The sequence below is a fragment of the Macrotis lagotis genome, chromosome 2 (assembly GCF_037893015.1).
Source record: "Macrotis lagotis isolate mMagLag1 chromosome 2, bilby.v1.9.chrom.fasta, whole genome shotgun sequence".
Classification (NCBI taxonomy): domain Eukaryota; kingdom Metazoa; phylum Chordata; class Mammalia; order Peramelemorphia; family Peramelidae; genus Macrotis; species Macrotis lagotis.
Window position 1 is genome coordinate 29,393,677 of NC_133659.1, and position 21,232 is coordinate 29,414,908.

Here is a 21,232-nt window from a genome sequence, read left to right on the forward strand (position 1 = left end):
TTTGAAAATTACTGATTTTTGTTTCATTTCTTTTTATCTTTTACCTTTTACTGCTATATTTTTTGAATTCAATCTCTTTATTTTTTAAAGCCTCTACCTTTTTTTTGGCAGAATTTTTTATCATGTATTCCAAGGTATCTAAATGATGCTTTGTCTTCAGTATTGTTTTGAAGGCACTGACTTTTAACTTAGCTTACAACCCTAGTTTTTTCTTTAACTAGTTTAGAGTTTCTTGTTCTCTGGGAAGTACACAGGATTCCTTTTCTCCTTGTAAATGTTTTGCTTATTTTTTCTTCATATAATACAAATATAATACTTGTTTAGTATATTGTATCCTTCTTTGAATTTTTGTTCATTTGTCCTTCCATGTGTTGCACTTTATTTTTTGGACATGTGAACTAGGCTTCTGTCTAGATTTTTCTCTTGGACTTTTTGTCTTTCCAACTTTTTCTTGAATTCCCAATAATTTGCTTTTGCATTCCTTCCTACTCTTTTATTCTTCCCATTCCACAATTTAGTGCCCTGGGTCACTGGGCAGTAGTTCTCATTTGTTGTTCAGTCATTTTTCAGTCGTGTCTGACTCTTTGTGCTCCCATTTAGGGTTTTCTTGGCAAAGATCCTAGAGTGGCTTGTCATTCCTTTCTCCAGTTCTTTTTACAGATCAAGAAACTGAGGCAAATAGGGTTAGGAGATATGCCCAGAGTCACCCAACTAGGCAGTGTTGCAGGCCAGAGTTGAACTCAGGAAGGTGAGTCTTTCTCAGCCCACTTGCTTTCTGCTCCCCTTTGCTGCTCCATGCTGCTTATGCTGGTCCTTCAGAGAGGTGTGGGCTGGTACTGCAGAGCAGGAACTTTTAGAATGTTGAAGTTCTATCAGGAGGGCTCCAGCTGCTTTGATGAGGTTTGTCTCTGATGCCAATACTTGCATGTTTCACCTGTAAAATGGGCATAAGATGTCCACATGTGTGTGTATTCATATTCACACATATATATGATCTTACATACCTATAGATCTACACACTTATACTTACGTACATGCAGGTACAGAGAATCCATCATAGTCCTTAAAGGGCTCAGAAATGTTAATTAGAATCAGGATTATGATTTTGTCTTCTTGTGAGTCCATCTTCAGTGTCTGTAGTTTTGACCACAATTCTTTCTTTTCAGGGTTGCTTTCAGCATATAGAAGTATCAACAATGCTTAACTTTCACAAAAGTAACATTTCTAGAAGTCAGTGTGAAAGTCAAAAATGCAAATGTTGATTTATTGAACCTATGGAAAATAGCAACCACCAAAACTTGTATTTCACTAGAGATTGCTGAAAATGCACTTTTCTGCATATAATTTTTATAATAAAATATTAATTATGATAATATAAATTTTTTCCACCTTACTAACCATGAAATAACCTGAACAATGAAGTACATAAAGTAAAATTGGTAACATGCAAAGCATTTTTTCTTGCTAGTAATTGTCTAGAATTCTATGATCTTTTGGGTTAATATCTCAATAAGCAGCTAGGTGGTACAGTAGATAGAGTACCCCCCCCCCATCAGGAGGATTTATGTTCAAACCCAGCCTCAGACACTTAATACTTAACTTAGCTGTGTGACCTTGAGCAAATCACTTAATCCCAACAGAATAACCATTTCCATCTATAACAATGGGGATAATGGGGAGTCTTAGATGGAAATGGTTTTTCTGTTGTATAATTTCTGATAGAGAAAAGAGAGGAATGTCCAGAGTAGTATGATATAGTCTAGAATTAGAGAAAACAGAATTTGAAGACAGCACAGGAAGGGTTGGAGGATCTCATGGGGTGAAATTCTCCTAAAGAAATCAAACATGGGGGGCAGGTAAGTGGTGCAGTGGATAGAGCACCAGCCCTGGAGTCAGGAGTTCAAATTTGGTCTCAGACACTTAATTATTACCTAGCTGTGTGACCTTGGGCAAGTCATTTAACCCCATTGCCTGGCCAAAAAAAGTCAAGTATGTAGGTCAAAGAACTTCTGAAGCCACCAAGGAAAGCATTTTCAATGAGGAAGGAGAAAAGAACTTATCTAAAGAGGCTGATATCATTACAAACTCTGCAATCAAATTAGAGTTAGCAAAAACAAGAGGAGATAGAAGGGAGGGCTGCTAAGAGGGGATGACTGTCATCCCTATATGAGTAGTTCAGATTTAGAGTATTAAAATTCTGAAACTGTGGCCATTGGAGAACACTTGGAGCAAATGAAAAATAAAAGCCTTTCAAAATATACCAGGCATCATAAAGTCTCAGTGTAATTTGAGGTTCTGGTTTTGGGTTATGGAAGAAATAGAGCTGCTCAGTGCTACTTTGGTTTCTCAAGAGAAGCTTTCCTTGTATGGTATTACAATGTCTTTACACAGGAAGAGAATCATATTTGGATGAATTTTGTTTCCTCTTTTTGATAGGACTACTATTTTATGAAATCTTAGCTAATCATTTGAGTGGTTTATGCTGTTCTTGTGAAAAAGGGAAAATGTGGTGCTAGGCAGAAAGTACTACAGTTCAGGGAATTTGGAAATTATTAAATTGATTAGACTCAAAGAATAGTTGTTATGATTTCCCTACCAGCTTAGCAGGAGCTTCCTAAGGGAGTGTCCTTAGGATCTCTGCTTGACCTGGTGTCAATTAATGTTTTCATCAGGACTTGGATAAAGTTATCGATGGCATGCTCATCAAATTTTCTGAAGACACAAAGCTTGGAGGGACAGTCTAACACACTAGTTGACCAGAGCATAGTCCAAAGATATCTTGACTGACTGGAATATTAATCTGAATCAAATTAGGCTCTTACATTAGATTCATAAAAATGGAGGAGTCATTAGAAGACCATTCAAACCAAAAGGATTTGAGGATGTGAATAACTTATGAGCATAGTCCACGAGTTATCATGCAAGGTGACATGACAGACAAGAAAATCCATGTGTTTGTGTTCTAAGGCTTCATGGGATGACTTTACCCATGTGAGACTAGATTGAGAATGTTGTAGAGAGTTCTGAATAATATCTTTTAGGATCACCAATGAGTACCCAAAGGAATATACTTTCATCAGGAAGGGCCACCACTGAGATGGGTGGGAGAGAGTGGGGGTGGTGTTGGTGGAGTAAAGGTATAGACTTAACTTTACCAAATCCCCTTCTGAACAACTTTAAAATAGTGCTTAAAAATGAATTCTGGAGAAGTAGAACCAAGAAAAGGATGGGATAAAACAACATTCCTGCCCAAGGGAACTTAGAAGATCGACAGGAAAGGTCTGTCATGCTGGGGTGTGAGAGTAGAGCACAGTCCAGAACAGGCCATGCCCAAAAAAGCCAGCAGCAGCCCTTGGCGGGAGATTCAGTCAGTGGAGGCTACTTCCAGAACTCCCAGCGTACAAACAGGATGGGTCAGAGAACAGAGTAGAAGCAGACTGAATACAGGGAACCTTTTGCTGGCATTGGCTAAAAGACTGTATTGCATTACCCATATGCAGTTGTGGATTACAGTCCTAGGGCAAGGAGGAGCACTAGCAGGAGCAGGAAACCTGGTCACACCTCCTAAGTGGAAAAGAGAACTTGTGGCCAGCCATAGGTCAAGCAGCAGTGACCATACCTCTCCCTAGTACCACATTGGAAAAAAATATTTACATGCCTTGAGAATTAGTTCTACAAATAGTGACACAAAATCCAGAAGCTTGAGACAGTACCCACTACCCTGGGAACAGAGCCCAACTTTATCATAAAGTTAAAAGTCAAGAAATGAACAATCAAATAAACAAAAAAGAAGCTGACCATTGAAAGTTACTAAGATGACAGGGAAGATCAAAACATAAACTCAAAAGACAAGAAAATCAAAACAGCTACATCTTAAGCCTCAGAGAAAAATGTTGGTTGATCTCAAGTCAAAGAGGATTTCCTGAAATACCCCCAAAAGTATTTTAAAATAAAATAAGTGAGATAGAGGAAAAATTAGGGAAAGAAATGAGAATGATCCAAGAAAATCATGAAAAAAGTCAACACCTTAGTAAAGGAGGTACAAAAAAATCCTGAAGAAAATAACACCTTACAAACAGATTAAACCAAATGGTAAAAGAAGAACCAAAAACATCTGCTGAAGAGAACTCCTTAAAAAACAAAATTGGTCAAATGGAAAAAGATTTACAAAAATTTACTGAAGGAAAAAACTTCCTTAACTAGTGTTGTTATAGAATTAATTCAGTTGTGTCTTACTCTCTGTGACTCCATTTGGGGTTTTCTTTTCAAACATATTGGAGTAGTTTGCCATTTCCTTCTCTAGCTCATTTTATTGTTGAGGAATGGAGGCAAACAGGGATAATGTCTGAGGCTGAATTTGAACTCAGGTCTTCTTGACTCTAGGGCTAGCCTGATTCTAATGCACCCCCCTAGAACTGGCCAAATGGAAAAGGAGGTACAAAAGCTCACTGAAGAAAATAATTCCTTAAAAATTAGAATTGGACAAGTGGAAGCTCATGACTCCATGAGATGTCAGGAAGCAACAAGACATAATCAAAAGAATGAAAAAAATAGAAAAAAATGTGAAATGTTCATTGGAAAAACAACTGACATAGAAAATAGATCCAGGAGGGATAATAATTAGTAATTGAAGACTTATTGGACTACCAGAAAGACCTGATAAAAAAAAAAGAACCTAGATATTATCTTTCAAGAAATTATCTTTCAAGAAAAATTGCCCTTGAACTAGAGGGTAAAATAGTAATGGAAAGAACCATTTCCTCAAAAACATCCCAAAATGAACATTTTCAGGAATATGATAGTTAAATTCCAGAGTTAACAGGTCATGGAAAAAATACTGCAAGAGAGTTCATTGTCAAGATGACACACAATTTAGCAGCTTGTTCATTAAAGGAGCAGAGGGTTTAGAATTTGATATTTCAGAGGCCAAAAGAGCAAGGATAACAGCCAAGACTCACCTTCCCAGCAAAACTGAGTATAATATTTCAGGAGGAAAATTCATATTTAATGAAATAGAGGACTCACAAGCATTTCTGTTGAAAGTACCAGAACTTAATAGAAAATCTGACTTCCAATACAAGACGCAAGAGAAGTATAAAAAGATTAAGGGAAAATAGAAATCATAAGGGATTCAATAAGATAAAATTTTCCATTCTTACAAGAGAAACTGATACTTATAATTCCTAAAAAGTTTATGGGAGAAGGGAAAGGGAGAGATAGAGTAGGTAAATTTTCTTACATAAAAGAGGGGCAAAAGAGTGGATGGGAAGATGGGGGGTGGAATAGAGCCAGATCCTGTTCTCATAGGAATTGTCTCAGAGAGGGAGTTATATGCACTTTGGTTTAGAAACCTATCTTACCTTACAGAGAAGTAGGAGGGGAAGGAAATGAGAGAAGGGGAGGTGCTAATAGTTGGGAGAGGTAGTAGTCAGAAGCAAAATACTTTTGAAGAATAACAGGATAAAAGAGAGAAGTAAAAATAAAGGGAAAAATAGGATGGAGGGAAATACATAATAATCATTACCTGAAAAAAATTTATGGCAAGTTTCTCTGAGAACACAAATCATTCCTCAATTGATAGTCAAGAATATAACTAGATAGTTTTTAGATGAAGAAATCAGAGCTATTTATAGTCATGTGAAAAAGATGTGTGTGTGTGTGTGTGTGTGTGTGTGTGTGTGTGTGTGTGTGTGTGTGTGTATTTTGGACTAAATTATTATTGTTTGGAGAAATGCAAATTAAAACAATTCTGGGGAATGGCTGAACAAGTTGTAGTATATGATTGTGCTGGAATACTGTTGTGCTATAAGAAATGACAAACAATGATGTCTTGGGGAGGGGGGAAGGATGGGAGAAAGGGGGGAGAAAATTTTCTAAAAATGAAGGTTGAAAACTATTTCTATATGTATTTGGATAAAAAATAAAGTAATATTAAGATATATAAAAGAAAAGGGAAAAATAAATGACAAGCACTTACATGTAAAAATAATTTTAACATTCTTTTTTAAATAGATTTTGAATTTTATAATTTTTCCCCAATCTTGCTTCCCTCCCCCAACCTACAGAAGGCAGCCTGATAGTCCTTATGTTGTTTCCATGCTATATATTGATAAAAATGGAATGTGTTGAGGGAGAAATCATATCCTTAAAGAAGAAATAAGATATAAAAGATAGCAAAATTACATAAGATAACTTTTATTGTTTTTGAAGCATTCTTTTATCTAATTTTTAATTCCAAATTCTCTCCCTCCTTCCCCTCATTGATAAGGTAAGCAAATTGACATGTTTATCCATGTGTTGTTCAAAACATATTTCCATGTGGTGAAAGAAAACAGACAAAAAACCCCCAAGAAAAATAAAGAAAAAGTATCTTTGATCTGTTTTCAGTCTCCACCAGGAGACTGAAAATGTCCATCACCTTTCTTCATAAGTCTTCAGAATTATCTTGCATTGTTGTATTGCTGAGAATAGCTAAGTTATTTATAGTGGATAATCATACAATATTGCTGTTACTGTGTACAATGGTTCTACTCATTTTGCTTTTGTGTCAGTTCATATAAAAATTCCATGTTTTTCTGAGAAGATCCTGCTCATCATTTCTTTAAGCACAATGCTGTTCCATCATATTCATATACAACTTTTTCAGCCATTCCCCAATTGGTGGACATCCCCACAATTACCAATTCTTTGTCATCACTAAAAGAGATGCTATAAATATTATTGTACAAATATATCCTTGTCCTTTTCCCCTAATCTCTTTGGGATGCAGACCTAGTGGTGGTATTGCTAAATCAAAGGGTATGCCTGGTTTTTAGTCTTCTAGAATGGATGAATTAGGATACAGTTTCACCAGCAGTGCATTAGTGTTTTAATTTTCCTATAATCCCCTCCAATATTTGTTATTTTCCCTTTTTGGTCCTCTTAGCCAATCTGAGAGAAATGGGAAAAGAGCTCAGAGTTGCTTCAATTTGAATTTCTCTAGTCCCAGGAGTGGGTATTTTTTTTCCTGCCAAAAGCTGTTTGAATGTTTTTAACATCTTTCAACTATATTTGGTCAAACATTTAATTAATTCATCCCTTAAAAGCTCATAGATTTATTGAATTTTGAGTCATGTCTATAGATGCCTTGGCAGTGCCAGACCAAATGATTTTACAGGCCTTAAACAACCTATGGGCTGCTCTAGGCAATAGTGGTTGAGAGCATTTTTTCATATAGATAACATTTTCAGGAAAACCTGGAGGGAATTGCCTGTATTTAGGTTAAAGTACATGGAACCAGGAGAACATTATATACAGTAATAGCAGCATCATTGTATAGTGATCAGTTTTGAATGACTTAACTACTCTCAGTAATCCAATGATCCAAGACAGTTCCAAAGGATTTATAATGAGAAATGCTGTCCACTGAGAAAGACTGATAGAGTCTGAATGCAAATAGAAGCATATCTCTTACTTTATTTTTCTTGGGTTGTTTTGTCCTCTGTTTTTCACATCACGACTAATATAGAAATGTTTTACATGACCAAACATGTATAACATGTATTAGATTGCTTCCCTTCACAGTGAGGGGGCAAGGTAGAGAGAGAGAATTTGGAACTCAAAATTTTATTTAAGGCAGTGGTGTTAAGTAACTTGCCCAAGGTCACACAGGTAGGCAATTATGAATTGTCTGAGGCCATATTTGAACTCAGGTCCTCCTAACCCCAGGGCCGGTGCTCTATCCAGGAACTCAAAATTTTTTTAAAAAATTAATCTTAAAAATTTTATGGGTAATTGGAAAAAATATTAATTAGAAAAATAGGGATGGGGTAGAGAAAGTTCAGAGAGTAAAGAGGTCAGCAGTGCAGCCTGGAGAGAAAGAAATACATGATTGTCTTGGTTGTCCTTATTAAAATGGTTATATTGGGAAGAACCAGACAATCAGAGGAAGAGTTAAAGTAGGAAAGAATCTGTGCAAGTCAAGGCAATCCTCTCATTGGCCAGATCTAAATATAGGTGCCTCATTCTGTACCTCTGCTGCTGAGAGGTGGGAAGCATACGTCACCATCAGTTTCCATAAAGTTGTTTATGGTTGGTTATGATGAATTTCCTTGACAATATTGGAGTTGTATCAATTGTTCCCTTGTTCTACCCATTTTGCTCTGCATCAGTTCATGCAAATTATACCAGCTTTATTAGAAGAAAAGATGGAAGGGCCTCCTTGCTACCTTGGAGGAAGGGACTGGTGACTTTAGTCTGAAGTTATACAGCAAAAATCCAGAGAGAATAAGAAGAGTTCCCTGAAAATCCTAGATGGTCTCTCCTCCTTGATGTGAGAGAGGAGTGGAGGTTTTTCTTCCTCAGTTCTGTAGGTGAATCTAGATACCAAGTTAGCCTTGCTGTGAGAACCACCCACAAGCACAATGGTTAATCTCAAGAGACTGTGGGCTTTCCTGTATTTTGGAGATTATCTCTTCTGGAATAACTTATAAGGGGAATTCTCTTTTGTTGGAGAAGATTTGACTGGGCTTTCTGATTTTGCAATCTATGACTTTTATGATTCCCGACATTTTTGACTCTCAGCTTTGCTAGTCTATGGTTTGTCAACTGAACCAATGAGGTCACACACATATAGACATGGAGACCACCAAACTATGCATAAGTGTTCCTGAAGGCTGCAAATTGACTTAAATTTAAAATGTAATATTATCTATGCTTTATTGTATCTTTTATTTTGTGGAATATTTTCTGGTTTCATTTTAATATGGTTTGGTTCTCACTTGGGAGTGTTTTGGGCTGCATAAAGCCTGCAGGCCATGTGTTTGACAGCTCTGCTCTAAGCCCATTGCCTGCTTCCAATACCACAATTCTATTATTAGTACCAGAATGGCATATCTTTACTGGAAGGCCGGTTATATTATTGCTTTGCATCCCCTAAAGAAGTGTTTTTAATAAAAATTAATGATAGGAACAGCAGAGCTATTCTTGTGAAGTTAAGGCAATTCCTAATAAAACGGGTCTGATAAACAAACCTGACCTGATAGATGGAGAATATAAAGGATCCTTGATGATTCGAATCTCCAATTAAATGTCGCTGGCAGATACAACTAGAGGCAGAATAGGAAGTCAGTCTGAGGTTCTCTCTGGGAACCTTCTTCCTTTTATCTTTTGGTCATGCATGGTGGTTGCTTTTCCTTATGTGTCATTTGGAAATTCCTCCAACACATGTCACATCACTCATGCCAAATGTCTGCTTGGTGGATTGACCATGCAATTTAAGTGAATTTCTTCTGTGGGAATTTAGTGTTCTTTAGGATTTTTTTCTCATTTTTTTTATAGAATAGTTCAAACATTGTTTTCTACTCCATTAAGTGTCCTAGAATATTTGAAGTGCATGAGCAGGAATCTTCTCATAAAACACATAATTAGTTAGTTCTTCAGACTCCAAGAGAAATGATCCAGTGATAGAGAACCCTCCACTTACAACAGTTAACAAAGCAATTTTCCTGAAACCCAGCATCAAATATAAAATCCTCTTTTGGGGGCTTCAGGATCCTGCATCAACAACTCCTCTCCCCCAACCTTTCCAGTCTTCTTATATCCTACACTCCCTTAAATGCTTTTTGGTCTAGTGAAGCTGTCTTTCTTGCTGATCCTTGAACAAGACCCTCCATCTCTCAGCTTGGTGGAGTTTTTCCTGACTGTCTCCCCTGTCTGGAAGGCTTGCCCTCCTCATCTCTGCCTCCCAACTTCTCTGTCTTCCTTTAAGTCTCAGCTAAAATCCTACCTTCAAAAGGAAGCCTTTCCCAACCCCTCTTAATCATTATTTCCTATTGATCCTGTATCTGACTTGTACATAGTTGTTTTGTCTCCTCTGTTAGATTGTGAACTCCTGCAGGACAGGGACTGATTTTTGCCTTTCCTTATCACAATGACTAGCTTTGAGTTAGTACTTAATCAATGTTTACTGACTGACTCTTTGACTGACTGACATTGGTTTTTTCTGTTTTTATATAGGGCTGAGCTACAGAGGTGAAATCCCTAAGTATGAGGGCAGGAATTGAGGAGAGAAAAATGGAATGCAGTGTAGTAAACTCATTGAGGAAGACAGGGGAGTGTTCTGGGGGTCCCTCTACAATAACAGGAGAGGTAACTGGATGCTGAACATAGGGGGACAAGGTATATTCCAATGTCCCCAGTTTGATTAGTGATAGTGCAGCCAATACTGGATGGGGCAGCTGGGAGACTGTCATCAGAAGGGCCAGGATTCAGTAATAATTAGTAGATGAAAGGAAGGGGAGAAGAAAAGGTCTAGGATGAAGGGAAGCTTTTTGCCTATGGAATAGGTATTTCAGAGGGCACAGTGGAAAAAGCTGGGGAGTATTCAGTGAGAACTTCAGGACTGGAAGTTGAAGGGGAAGGATTGGGGTTTGTATGATGACCTTTAAAAGTTCAGAATAACTGAGATGTGAAGGCCTCATCAGCCTATTGGCCACCTATTACATTGTCCCTCCAGTGCCTTATTGTGGTATGGTAATAACCCTTCCTGTGTGTTCAGAGGTTCTCTCCTGACATTATTTTTGGTGGCTCAGAATCCTTTTTGCCCCCAATAAGGTATGAGAAGATGACTTCTTGGAAAATTTCATATAAACCCAGAATAAGAAGAAAAGACAGAAAAAGTTGGAGTTGTCCCAAGCCTAAACTCTTCTTTCTATTGTTTGCCACTTCTGCACCTCCATAAAAATGCTTCTTCACTGTATTTGTGGTGGGGATATGAACCTTGATTAGGAGAATCTATACCAGGGAAGTGTGAACTCTGGAAGTTTTGTTCCAACTGAAAAGGTTTCAAGCATTGCCTCTACCGTGAGATCCAACCTGAATGACCACTAGCCAAATTCTTTGGCTCTGAAAATCTGTGGAAACAAAACTATGGAATAAAATAAAATGTCTCCATGATCTCCTTTGACTTTTATAATGACCAAGCTAAACACTAATTTAACTGTTTGTACTTTAAATTTGAGAACCTTATCCTGTGAACAGTGAGTTGACATGCTACTGGAGGAATTGAACTGTATCAATACTGAATAGAAGGGTCAATCAGTCAACATTTATTCAACTATTGCTATCTGCAATTGTGTAACCCTGGGCAAGTCATTTAACCTCACTTGCCTTAATCCATTGGAGAAGGAAATGGCAACTGACTCCAATATCTTTGCCAAGAAGACCTCATTCAGGATCAGTAAGAGTCAGAAAGGTCTGAACAAGATGGGCCAGGCATCTAACTCTAAAGAGTTCTCAAAGTGCTCAACCTCATAAAAGAGATGGAAACAACTATGTATGAACCAATTATATACAGGATAAAATAGGAAAGATCCTAAATAAATTAAGGGAGACCTTTTCCCAGGTGGAATCTTATCTGAGATTTGAAGGAAACCTGGGTAACCAAGAAGAGAAAGAGCCTTCTAGGCATGTGGGTTGTCTAGGGTGAAGACATGAAGTCAGGAGATGGAATGTCTTGTTTGGGGAATGGCAGAGGAGGCCAGTGCCAGTAGATAGTAAAGTTCATGCAGGGAATGGGGTGAAAGGTGTAAGGAGTTGGAAGGGTGAGGGGAGGCAGGTTGTGAATTCTAGTCAAGAGTCATTAAGCATTTATTAACAGCCTATTGTGTACCCAACAAGACAAACTCCCAGTCAAATGGGGGAGACAACAAACAGATGTGTATATGCAAACAAGCAATAAACAGTTAAATAGAAAATTGAGATACTGGGTTTTTATTAGGACTTAAAGGAAGCTGGGAGATCAAGTAGTTAGAGTAGGCTGAAGAGGAGGGAGAGCATTCCAAGCAAGGGAGAGAGAAAATGCTTGGAGCTAAGAAATGAAGGGAATGGCCAGGAGACTGGTATCACCAGAAGGACTTTAAAGGACAAAACAAGAATTTTATAGTTGATCCTGGAGGGGATGGGGAGCTGCTGGAGTTGATTGAGTCCTTTTGGAAGCTGATTACTTTAACAACCAATTGGGGGAGGGGGGAAGATGATGGATTGGAGGACCTGGGGTTGGGAGACCGACCAACAAGTATTTGCTCAGCCCAGATTTGAGGACCACAGCAGGGGTGGCAGGGTCAGTGCATGGTAGTATATTCAGGAATGAAGATTCAGATAGGATATATGGATATGAACTAAGGTGACTGAGAGGAAAGAGTTTCTAGTAATAGGGAAGTTAATGAAGAAAGATAGAATGATGTCTTTGCACAACACCCACTTACTTCAAACAACCTTATATGCAAGTCATGATGTCACTTTCCTGAGGTCGTGATCTTCTTTGAGACCAAAGGACAGCTACTACTTTGAGGGAAAGATGGTGAATTCAGTCTTGGACCTGCTAAGGTTAAGGTATCTATGGGTCAGCCAGTTTGAGATGTCTAATAGGCAGTTGGAGAGCTAAGACTGGAGGTCAGTAAAAAGGGGAAAACTGGAAAAATAGAACTGAAAAGATCCATTGAAATGCATAGAGGGAGAAGGAAAGATGGCTTTGGACAGAACCTTGAAGAACACCAATAGCAGAAATCACCAGGAGTAATCCCACAGGTAGGAAGAGAACAGGAAAGAACTGAATCACAAAACCCAGAGAGAAGAGTATCAAGGATACTCCATGTCAAAGGCTACATATGGAGAGGTCTAGGAGAATGAATGAGGACTGAGAAGAGGCCAGAGATTTGGCAGTGGAGAGGATTGGTAATTGTGGAGAGAGCAACCTCAATGGTATGCTGAGTAGAGCATTAGGAGATTGTTTGCCTTGACAAGGAGAAAGCACATTTCTTGTGAGATGATGTTTGTGGCAGAAGGCATCTGGATAAAGGAGAAGAGGAAGCTCATCAATGACCTCAATCTTTTCCATGAAGTAGGAGGTGAGATTCTTAGCTGAGAGAGGGAGATTGGGGCGGGCAAAGGAAGGTGATGTGAAAAATTTTGGAAAAGCTGCAGTGATGAGTGAAATTGAATCACCTAGGAAGGTATTTACCTTGCTGCAGTGAGGGTTCAAGTGTGATGATATCACTTAAGTTTGTAGTGGACCCAAGTGTGATGATGATTTCATTTACCAGCATATATGTTGGAGCAAAGGCATAGATTGTGGGAGGGATCTGAGTCTGAGGACTGGCAATATAAAGGGGAATGGCCTCAAATGAGGAGCACAGTTTATTCAGCTGGTTGACCAAAGGGCAGAGAGGAGGAATGGAGGAGAGTGGAGCCAGTGCAAGGGTTTTAGACTGAGAAAGAACTCAGGGATTAGAGATCATGGTGTGAAGAACATGACTTAGGAATGCAAGGTAGAGGGGGAGTTGGAGATCCAAAAGATTTTGATCAGAGAAGTGAATTTTAGAGTTCACAAATGTGCAGTTGATTCATTTAAGGGGAATAGCAAGAACAAGGGTATGACCATCTTTGTGTGTAGCCGAAGTGAAGCAGAAATTCACTGAAAATGGATGTTGATGGAATTGGAGGAAATATTGAAGGAAAATAGAGGGTATTTGAGGGAATAGTAATATGTATGTTGATATCCCCGTAGGATGATGATAGTAGTTGGAGAGGAGAGGAAAAAACTGAACTAGGTCCTGAATTCATTAAGAAAGAAGCAGAGTTTCTTGGAAGTTGGTAGACAGTCCCTACTAGAATTTTAGTTGGGTTGTCCGTATCATTGAAAGAACCTTGGGGCGGCTAGGTGGCAGTGGATAGAGCACTGGCCCTGGAGTCAGGAGTACCTGAGTTCAAATCTGACCTCAGACACTTAATAATTATCTAGCTGTGTGGCCTTGGGCAAGCCTCTTAACCCCATTTGCCTTGCAAAAACCTAAAAAAAGAACCTTAAAGGAGAGGAGATTCCTGTTTGATGGGATAGAGAAAAACTTAGAAAGGCAATAAGGAACAAGGAGAATTCCAACTCCCCCACCTCAACCAGTGAGTGAATATATTAGTGAAAGTACTACCAAGGAAGACACAAGCATCTGTGACACTGGGAGAAGATGGAATTAGAAATGAAACAATCTATGGACCAGACATTCTGAGAGCTCAGTGGAAGGGGGTAGTTAACTTTTGAGTGGAACCTTAAGGAGTTGGGGTAGAGGGAAATGGGAAGAAGGATTGGGAAGTGGGAGATAAAGACAGGTTTGATTAACAGCTGGAACTTCAGAATATTTGATATAGGGAAGGTATAACTAGCAGGAAGTTTGTTCATCATGGAAGAATGAGTTCAGGTTGCTTTTCATTGTCCAAATGTATTGAGACTTAGGGTAGAGGCTTCTCTTGGGGATTTATGCAGTTGTGGTGAGGGGCTAGGTGCTTGAAGCCAAAGGAATAAATACTCCCCCTCCCCCAAGGTGTGAGATCAGGCTAGAAACATGATGGATTGGCCTTTTCCCTGACAGGGAGAAGGACCTTGGTGCCTGAAGCAAATGTATTTCTCTTCTACACCTGGTTTGATGGACTCATTCCTCTACCCCAGGTAGGCTGGAGCTAGCTGTATATAGTGGGCCACTTTTCACTCAAGTAACTAATGAACTCCCACCACCACAACATACATATATGAAGAGCTAGACACTCTGGCAATACAAATGTAAAGGATGAAATGAGTCTTACTATGTAGAAGCTTTTATTCTAATAAGGGAGACAACAAGGACAAACCTGAACCTAGAATAAATATAAATCAATTTAAGATCATTTGGGAGCAATGGAGTGGGAAGGAGCATCAGGTACAAAGTGGTGCTTGAGCTTTGTCTTGAAAGGCAAAGGTGAGAGGATTGGGGCAGGAAGGAGTACACAGGGGAGAGAGTGATTTCCAGCTAATTAAGCCAAGGCCATGGATTGGGAGATGGAGTATCAGTTACAGAACAGCAAGTAGGCAGGGATAGCCCAGAGAGACCAGAAAGAGATTTGGACACAACTGGGAGACATTGGAGCTGACTGAGTAGGGTCATAACATAGATCTGTTCTTAAGGAAAATCATTTTAGCAGCTCTGTAGAGGATGGACTGTGTTGGACAGGGAGGCAAATCATGAGACTGCTGAAGTCATCTAAGCAGGTGATGGAGAAGGCTTCACCTTGGGCTATAGCTGTGGGAGTGGAGAGAATGAGAGAAGAGGTTGGAGGTGAGCCATGGGGAGGAAAGATGACAAGATTTGGCAGCTGATTGATCAGCTCACACATAACTGGCACACTGAGTGACAGAATTACATCCAAAAGGATCTTCACTGATGACAACGTTGGCCTGAATATACTGAGATGAAATTTTGTAGGACTAATAAAATGAGCACAATAAAAACAAAAATCAGCTCCACTCATAGGAAACCTTCTAAAAAAGACCTGGGACTTTTTGTAAAACTTAAGTTTTCTGGTTGACTTTTGAGGGAGGGACCTAGATGCCAATATGAGAGCCCTTCCTCCATGAAGGAGAAGCTAGTCTAGCCACACACCCATCAAAGACTGTCCCATTTTTATTTGTATTCCTCGGCTTAGCCAGTGGCTCAGCATCTGGTGCAGAAAAAGCTTTTAGGAAATGCCTGTTATCCACCTGCCCACCTATGATTGAGTCAGTCATTTAATATAAGACATTAAACTGGGTGCAGACAGTCATTAATTACTTTGACTAGAATGAGACTATGAAGGGTAGGGTGAGATAGGGAAGAGACTTAGTCCTTTGCCAGGGAGTCAGTTAGACCGCAACATTTCAGAGCTGGGTCAGTGAGGTGGGGAGAGGCTCCAGTGAAGTCCCCAGGAGGGGACTCTTTGACTCAAGAATCACCTTGTGAACTCTGAAAGATCGGAAGATTTGGGGCTCTCCATGGGCATCCTGACAGGGTCCCTGGAACAACTGATGGCAGGGTCTTCATCAGAAGCCCACACCAAACTACACATCAGGGAAGCAGAAAGTTCTTCCATACCTAAGGGAAACATTGGAAGGATGACACAAAAATCCCTTTGCCACTTTTACACTAAGATGAAGTTCACTTTCCCCTGGATTATGGATGTTAGTGGGAGATTAGGTAAAGACTTTTGTGGGGAATGTTTTATGCCAGCTATTCATATTCTAGGACCTTAGTAAATATCAGTTTGAAAAAGCTGATATCTCTAGATGATCATCAGGGGCTTATAGACCATAATTCTAGAAAATCATCCCATTAACCTGCCCCCCCCATTACCTCTGGATTCTAAGGAAAGTAGTAGTAGCAGCAGCAGTAGCAATGCTAGTAGTAGTAGTAGTAGTAGTAGTAGTAGTAGTAGTAGTAGTAGTAGTAGTAGTAGTAGTAATAGTAGTAGTAGTAGTACTAGTAGTAGTGATAGTAATTGAAGCTATTTTGAGTCCTGATGTTGTCATAGGGAAGTTAGGAGAATGGATTCCAGTGTATGTGCTACTGGAGAATTCCTTTTGGTTTTGGACACCACAATTTTACAATTTTAGAAGAACATTAATAAGCATAGAAAGTGTTTAAATAGTCTGAGGAATGGTTGAAGGAACTGGGTATGTTTGAACTTGGAGAAGAGAAGATGCAGGGGCAACATGGGTATTGTCTTCAAGGACTTGAAAAGTTGTCCTTTGGAGAAAGCCTTAGGCATGTTCTGCTGAGCCCCAGAAGAATGAATCAGAGCAGTGGAGTCAAGTGGCCCAATGGCAGATTTGTGCTTGTTATCAGGAAAAAAAATAGAACTTTCCCAGAGTGCGGTAGACCATACTGGGAAATGGGGAAATGTTCCAGTAAGAAGCTGGCTAGATACTTTCTGGGAATAAATGCATGGTGGAGATTCTGCCATTCTGCTCCAGGTGGCCATTGTGGTCCCTTAGATTGAGGAGTGAATAGTGGAAACCTTCCACAGAACTAGATGCCTCTGGGGTCCCCTTCCAATAACAGCATCCTGTAGCTTGGTGATTTGTGTTGGCTGCGAGGGTGTAGAACCCTTGTCCATCTTTTGGCAGAGGTGTGAAGGGAAGAATACCCTGATGAAATCTGACATCCTGGTAGGATAAGAAATGTTTTATTTTTTCTAATTATAACTGGTTTGCCCATATATGCTGCTATTTGATCAGCATTAACCCCCCAGAATTAGGTAGAAATGAAATTAGTACCCCTCTTTTTCATACTTGAAAACCAAGACTGAGAGAATTTTCGTGCCATTGTCACCAGAGTGTTGGAAGGAAGAATCAGACCTAGATTCTGACTGGCCTCACTGCTCCACATTCTGAGAGAAAGAAGGGGCTTGTAGGTGCTGAGATTATTGAGCAGGTTTCCTTTCTTGAATAGCAAGCCCGATGACCATTGACTTCCTGTGTGCTCAGCAGAGAAGTCATGTTAGTGGCCATATGGGTGAGAGAGACTGTGTTGAGCCATGGGGCTTGGGGAGCATTCAGAAGGGGCATGAATATATGACGAGGCTGGAAAGACTCATTGGAGCTAAGCCTAAGAGGGAGCCAGGCAGTGATTAAAAACCTTTAAGCTGTACCCAAAATGACAAGAGGAAGCTGCTTTCAGTCTTTATGGAGTGTGTGCTTTGTTTAGATTATTATGTTTTGGGGAGATGTTGAGTATGGATAAGGTATGGTTCCAGTTCTCCTGAAGATTACCTTTTGGTGACTAGGACACAAATGACACAATAATTTAGAATATTAGGTGAACGGTGAATTAGAGAGAGAAGTTAAAGTCAGAGAGAAACTCTTTGTACATGGGAAATGTGTGAGGAATCAGGGATGGCTTTAGAGGAAGTGTCCATTGAGCTGGGCCTTCCAGCAGGGCAGGATGCCACTAGACCAAGTTGGGGAGGAGAGTATTGGGGTGGCTGGGCTTCCCTCTGGGCTGTCTCAGGAGCTCCCTCAGCTGGTCTGAAGACAGTGGCACCAGACAGTGGTCCTCATGGGCTGCTGTGGATAAATCCTCCCACTATCTGAAGTTCCTCATACTTGACTGTGAGGAAATATCTTAAAAATGAATGAAAACAGGATGTCTGGAACTGGGGAAAAAAACCAGACCTTCAGTTGTTTCCCAGAAGCCTTGCAATTGAGTGGTCAGCAGGACCAGTGATGGCTTGCTGATGTTTTGACATGGAAAAGTCCTGCCTTTTCCAATCATCTCCAATGAAGGCTGAAAATCCTAAAGGGAAGGACTTTATATTTCAACAACATTGTGTAGTTTTGATATCTTTGTCTTGTTGTAAAGATACGTTTTATTGTCTGCTCTCCTTAGGGACTTGCTCCAAAACTGGAATTTTCAACCACCTCTGTGATCACAGAATGTCTCATCAGCGCAAGAAAGTGTCGGGAGCTCCAAATAATGGTTGGTAGTTTCAAAGCTTCTGTGAAGCCACACCTCTCTCTGTGTATCCGCTTCCCTTCCTAGTGCTAGATCTCATGCCCCTCACTGGTAAGCCTCCTGCCTGCCCCCCACGCCTGCCGTTTCTTTTGGTGAGCAGCTGTTGTGGATGTCCAACAACGTGATTAAATTGAATCAAATGTGAGTGAAATAAAAACTTAATGCTCAGTGGAAGATGATAGATAGATAAGCAGAGGGGCGGCTAGGTGGCGCAGTGGATAAAGCACCAGCCCTGGAGTCAGGAGTACCTGGGTTCAAATCTGATCTCTGACACTTAATAATTACCTAGCTGTGTGGCCTTGGGCAAGCCACTTAACCCCATTTGCCTTGCAAAAACCTAACGACAACAACAAAAAAGAATCAATTGGTGGCTGCTGAGTTGGAGGGGAGAAGGAGGGGAGAAGGAGGAGGAGGAAGAGGAAGTGAGCATCTTCATCTGACCTTGGGCAGTTAGCAGGCTTTCCAAAGGAAGAACTAATTTAAGGGAACCCACTGCTAGAGCTTCAAGACTTGGAAAGTGCAACAGCTCTATAAGGACTCTGGGGGGTGAAAGCTGAAAGGGTCCTTGGGCATCATTTTAGTTCTAAAGTTTCCCCTAGAAGATGGGATTTTATAGTCAATTCATGTTATGCTGCAATTTTCAGGGCTTTTCAGATTTTTCCTTTTTAACCATATTTCTTACATGGATAAGAAATGTCAATAATTCCCCAGTCCTGTACTTCAAAGTACTTCTTTTTCCCATCAGCATTAACTATTGGGATACAATTGGTTTTGTATTTTTATAGAGGTACAACTTGTTGAAATTTCGTTTGTATTTATTTCATTTCAGTTTCATTTATTTTAATTGTTAAAACTTAAGTTTGTCGAGAAGTAGACATTACTCATTTAATTTACAATATATTTCAGTTTAGTCAAAGTATCTTATTATATGTGGATGCAAATATAGATTTGGTGTTTTGCAAAAAAAAAATGGGATTTTAACTGAGGCTTGAAGGAAGCCAGGGAAGTCTGGACACAGAGGTGAGAGAGAACATTTCAGGCAGGGGCACAGCTGGGAAAAAAGATTAGGGTCGGGAGATAAGAGGTCTTGTTTGAGGAACAGCCTGGAGGCCAGCATCATTGGATGGAAGAAGATGTAAGCCAGGTAAGAGGAAGCTGGAAGGCCAAGCAGAGCATTTTGTATTCATCCCCAGAGGGTGTTAGGGAGTCACATGAATTTACTGAATAGTAGGAAGTGACTAATCAGACCAACTCTTTAGGAAGGTCACTTTGACAACTAGGTGGAGGATGGATGGGAGGGAAAAGAGATGTGTGGCAAGAAGACCAACCAACCAGTGGTCTCCCATAGTGGCCCAGGATGAGGAGACAAGAGTCTGAACCAGGGGGTGGAAGTGTCAGAGAAAGGATATTGCAAAGGTCAAATGAACAGAACCTGACTGCTATTTGGCTATGGGAGAAGAGAAAGTGAGGACTTCAGGATGGTGTCTGGGTTCTGAGCCTGGGAGATGGGGAGGTGGAGGTCCGCTGAACAGTGATTGGGATGTCAGAAAGAAGGGAAAGTCTAGGGGAACATGTCTATGGAATATTCAGTTTGAAATGTCTAATAAGCAGTTGAACATGGGATTCTCTAGATTAGGAGAGAGAGTATGTTTGGCCATCATCAACCTAGAGATGATCATTGAAATCATAAGGGCTGATGAGATCACCAATTGAAATAATAGAAGGAGAAGAGACAGGGGCCAGTCACAGAGTTCTGGAAGATACCCCCCCCCCCCCTTAGTGGTTGTGACCTGAATAGAAGATTCCCCAAAGGACATGAGAAGTTGTACAGTAAGGAAGAGACCCCAGAAAGTGTAGTGACATGGAAACCTGGAGAAAAGAAGGTGTGTTCTGGGGGGGTTCCTGCCAAAATAAGGTGTGAGGAAGAAGGTGAGAGAAGGGAATTGTCATGAATTGGGGAATAGAACTTGACTATAAATCTGTGGGCCAGAGAGGCAAAGAAGAGAGCAAAGACTCTAGGGAAGGTTGAGATGGGGCAGCAGCCCTTCCATCCTTCAGGAGGCCTCAGTGTGAGACTGCCTCCCCGATGTGGCCAATAGACCTTTCTACTTGTGGAAGGTGGGGAGGAGTTGCTGAGGCTTTATCTGTGGGGAAATGAGGGGCTTCACAGTTAGCTGGGCTGGGCTAGTCTGTGACTAATGCAAAAATCAAAGTCTTCCATCTGAAGGTCCGTAGGCCCTTTTAGAACTGGAAATTTGGGGACACAGCTCCTGCAAGCCTTGGTCACTTCCCCAAAACTTGGGAGCCTTAGTTCTCTGATGCTCTTACGTTTGCAAATTGTTTTTTCACAAAAACCCCTGAAGGAACAGAGGGATGAGTATCATTTCCATTTTGTGAAGGAGGAGAGCAGGAGTACTCACTTTGGATGCCACAGGAGGCCTCCCAACCCAAGGCTCCTGACTCCAAATTCCCCTTCTTTCTTCCCACAGTGTACTTAACTCTGTTCATATCAGTGTTGGCAACCTGAGCCAGTTTCTGAAGATACAAGCAGCTGTACACATGAACCAGTTGTCTCTGAGATTAGGCTGAATGCAGTACATTAGTTTAACAGGCCATCTCTCTGCTCCAGGCAGGGTCATGTAATACAGAGGGGCAGAGCCCAACCCAGCTAACTAGTATTTACAGGTCAAGTCTCATCACTTTTTATGTAGTGGAGGCAGGTGTTGCTATAGTCATCCCAGAGTAACTGAAGCCCAAAGAGGTTCTAGGCATTGCCTGAGGCTGACTTTGAACTCAGGTCTTCCTGATTCCAGATCCAGCTCTTTATCCACTGCTAGGAGCTCTTATATTGAAGGGATACAGGAGAGGATTGTCAAAGGCTCTGGCAACAGAACTGAGCC

At 40.4% G+C, this 21,232-nt stretch overlaps 1 protein-coding gene across 1 annotated transcript in view; it reads left to right on the top strand.

The window, feature by feature from the left end:
- Window positions 1–21,232, top strand: part of LOC141510951 (spermatogenesis-associated protein 6-like) — a 91,306-nt gene that overhangs the window by 33,419 nt on the left and 36,655 nt on the right. The window contains 1 exon segment of the mRNA XM_074220329.1: window positions 18,207–18,296. Within this exon segment, the coding sequence (XP_074076430.1) occupies window positions 18,207–18,296 (90 nt within the window).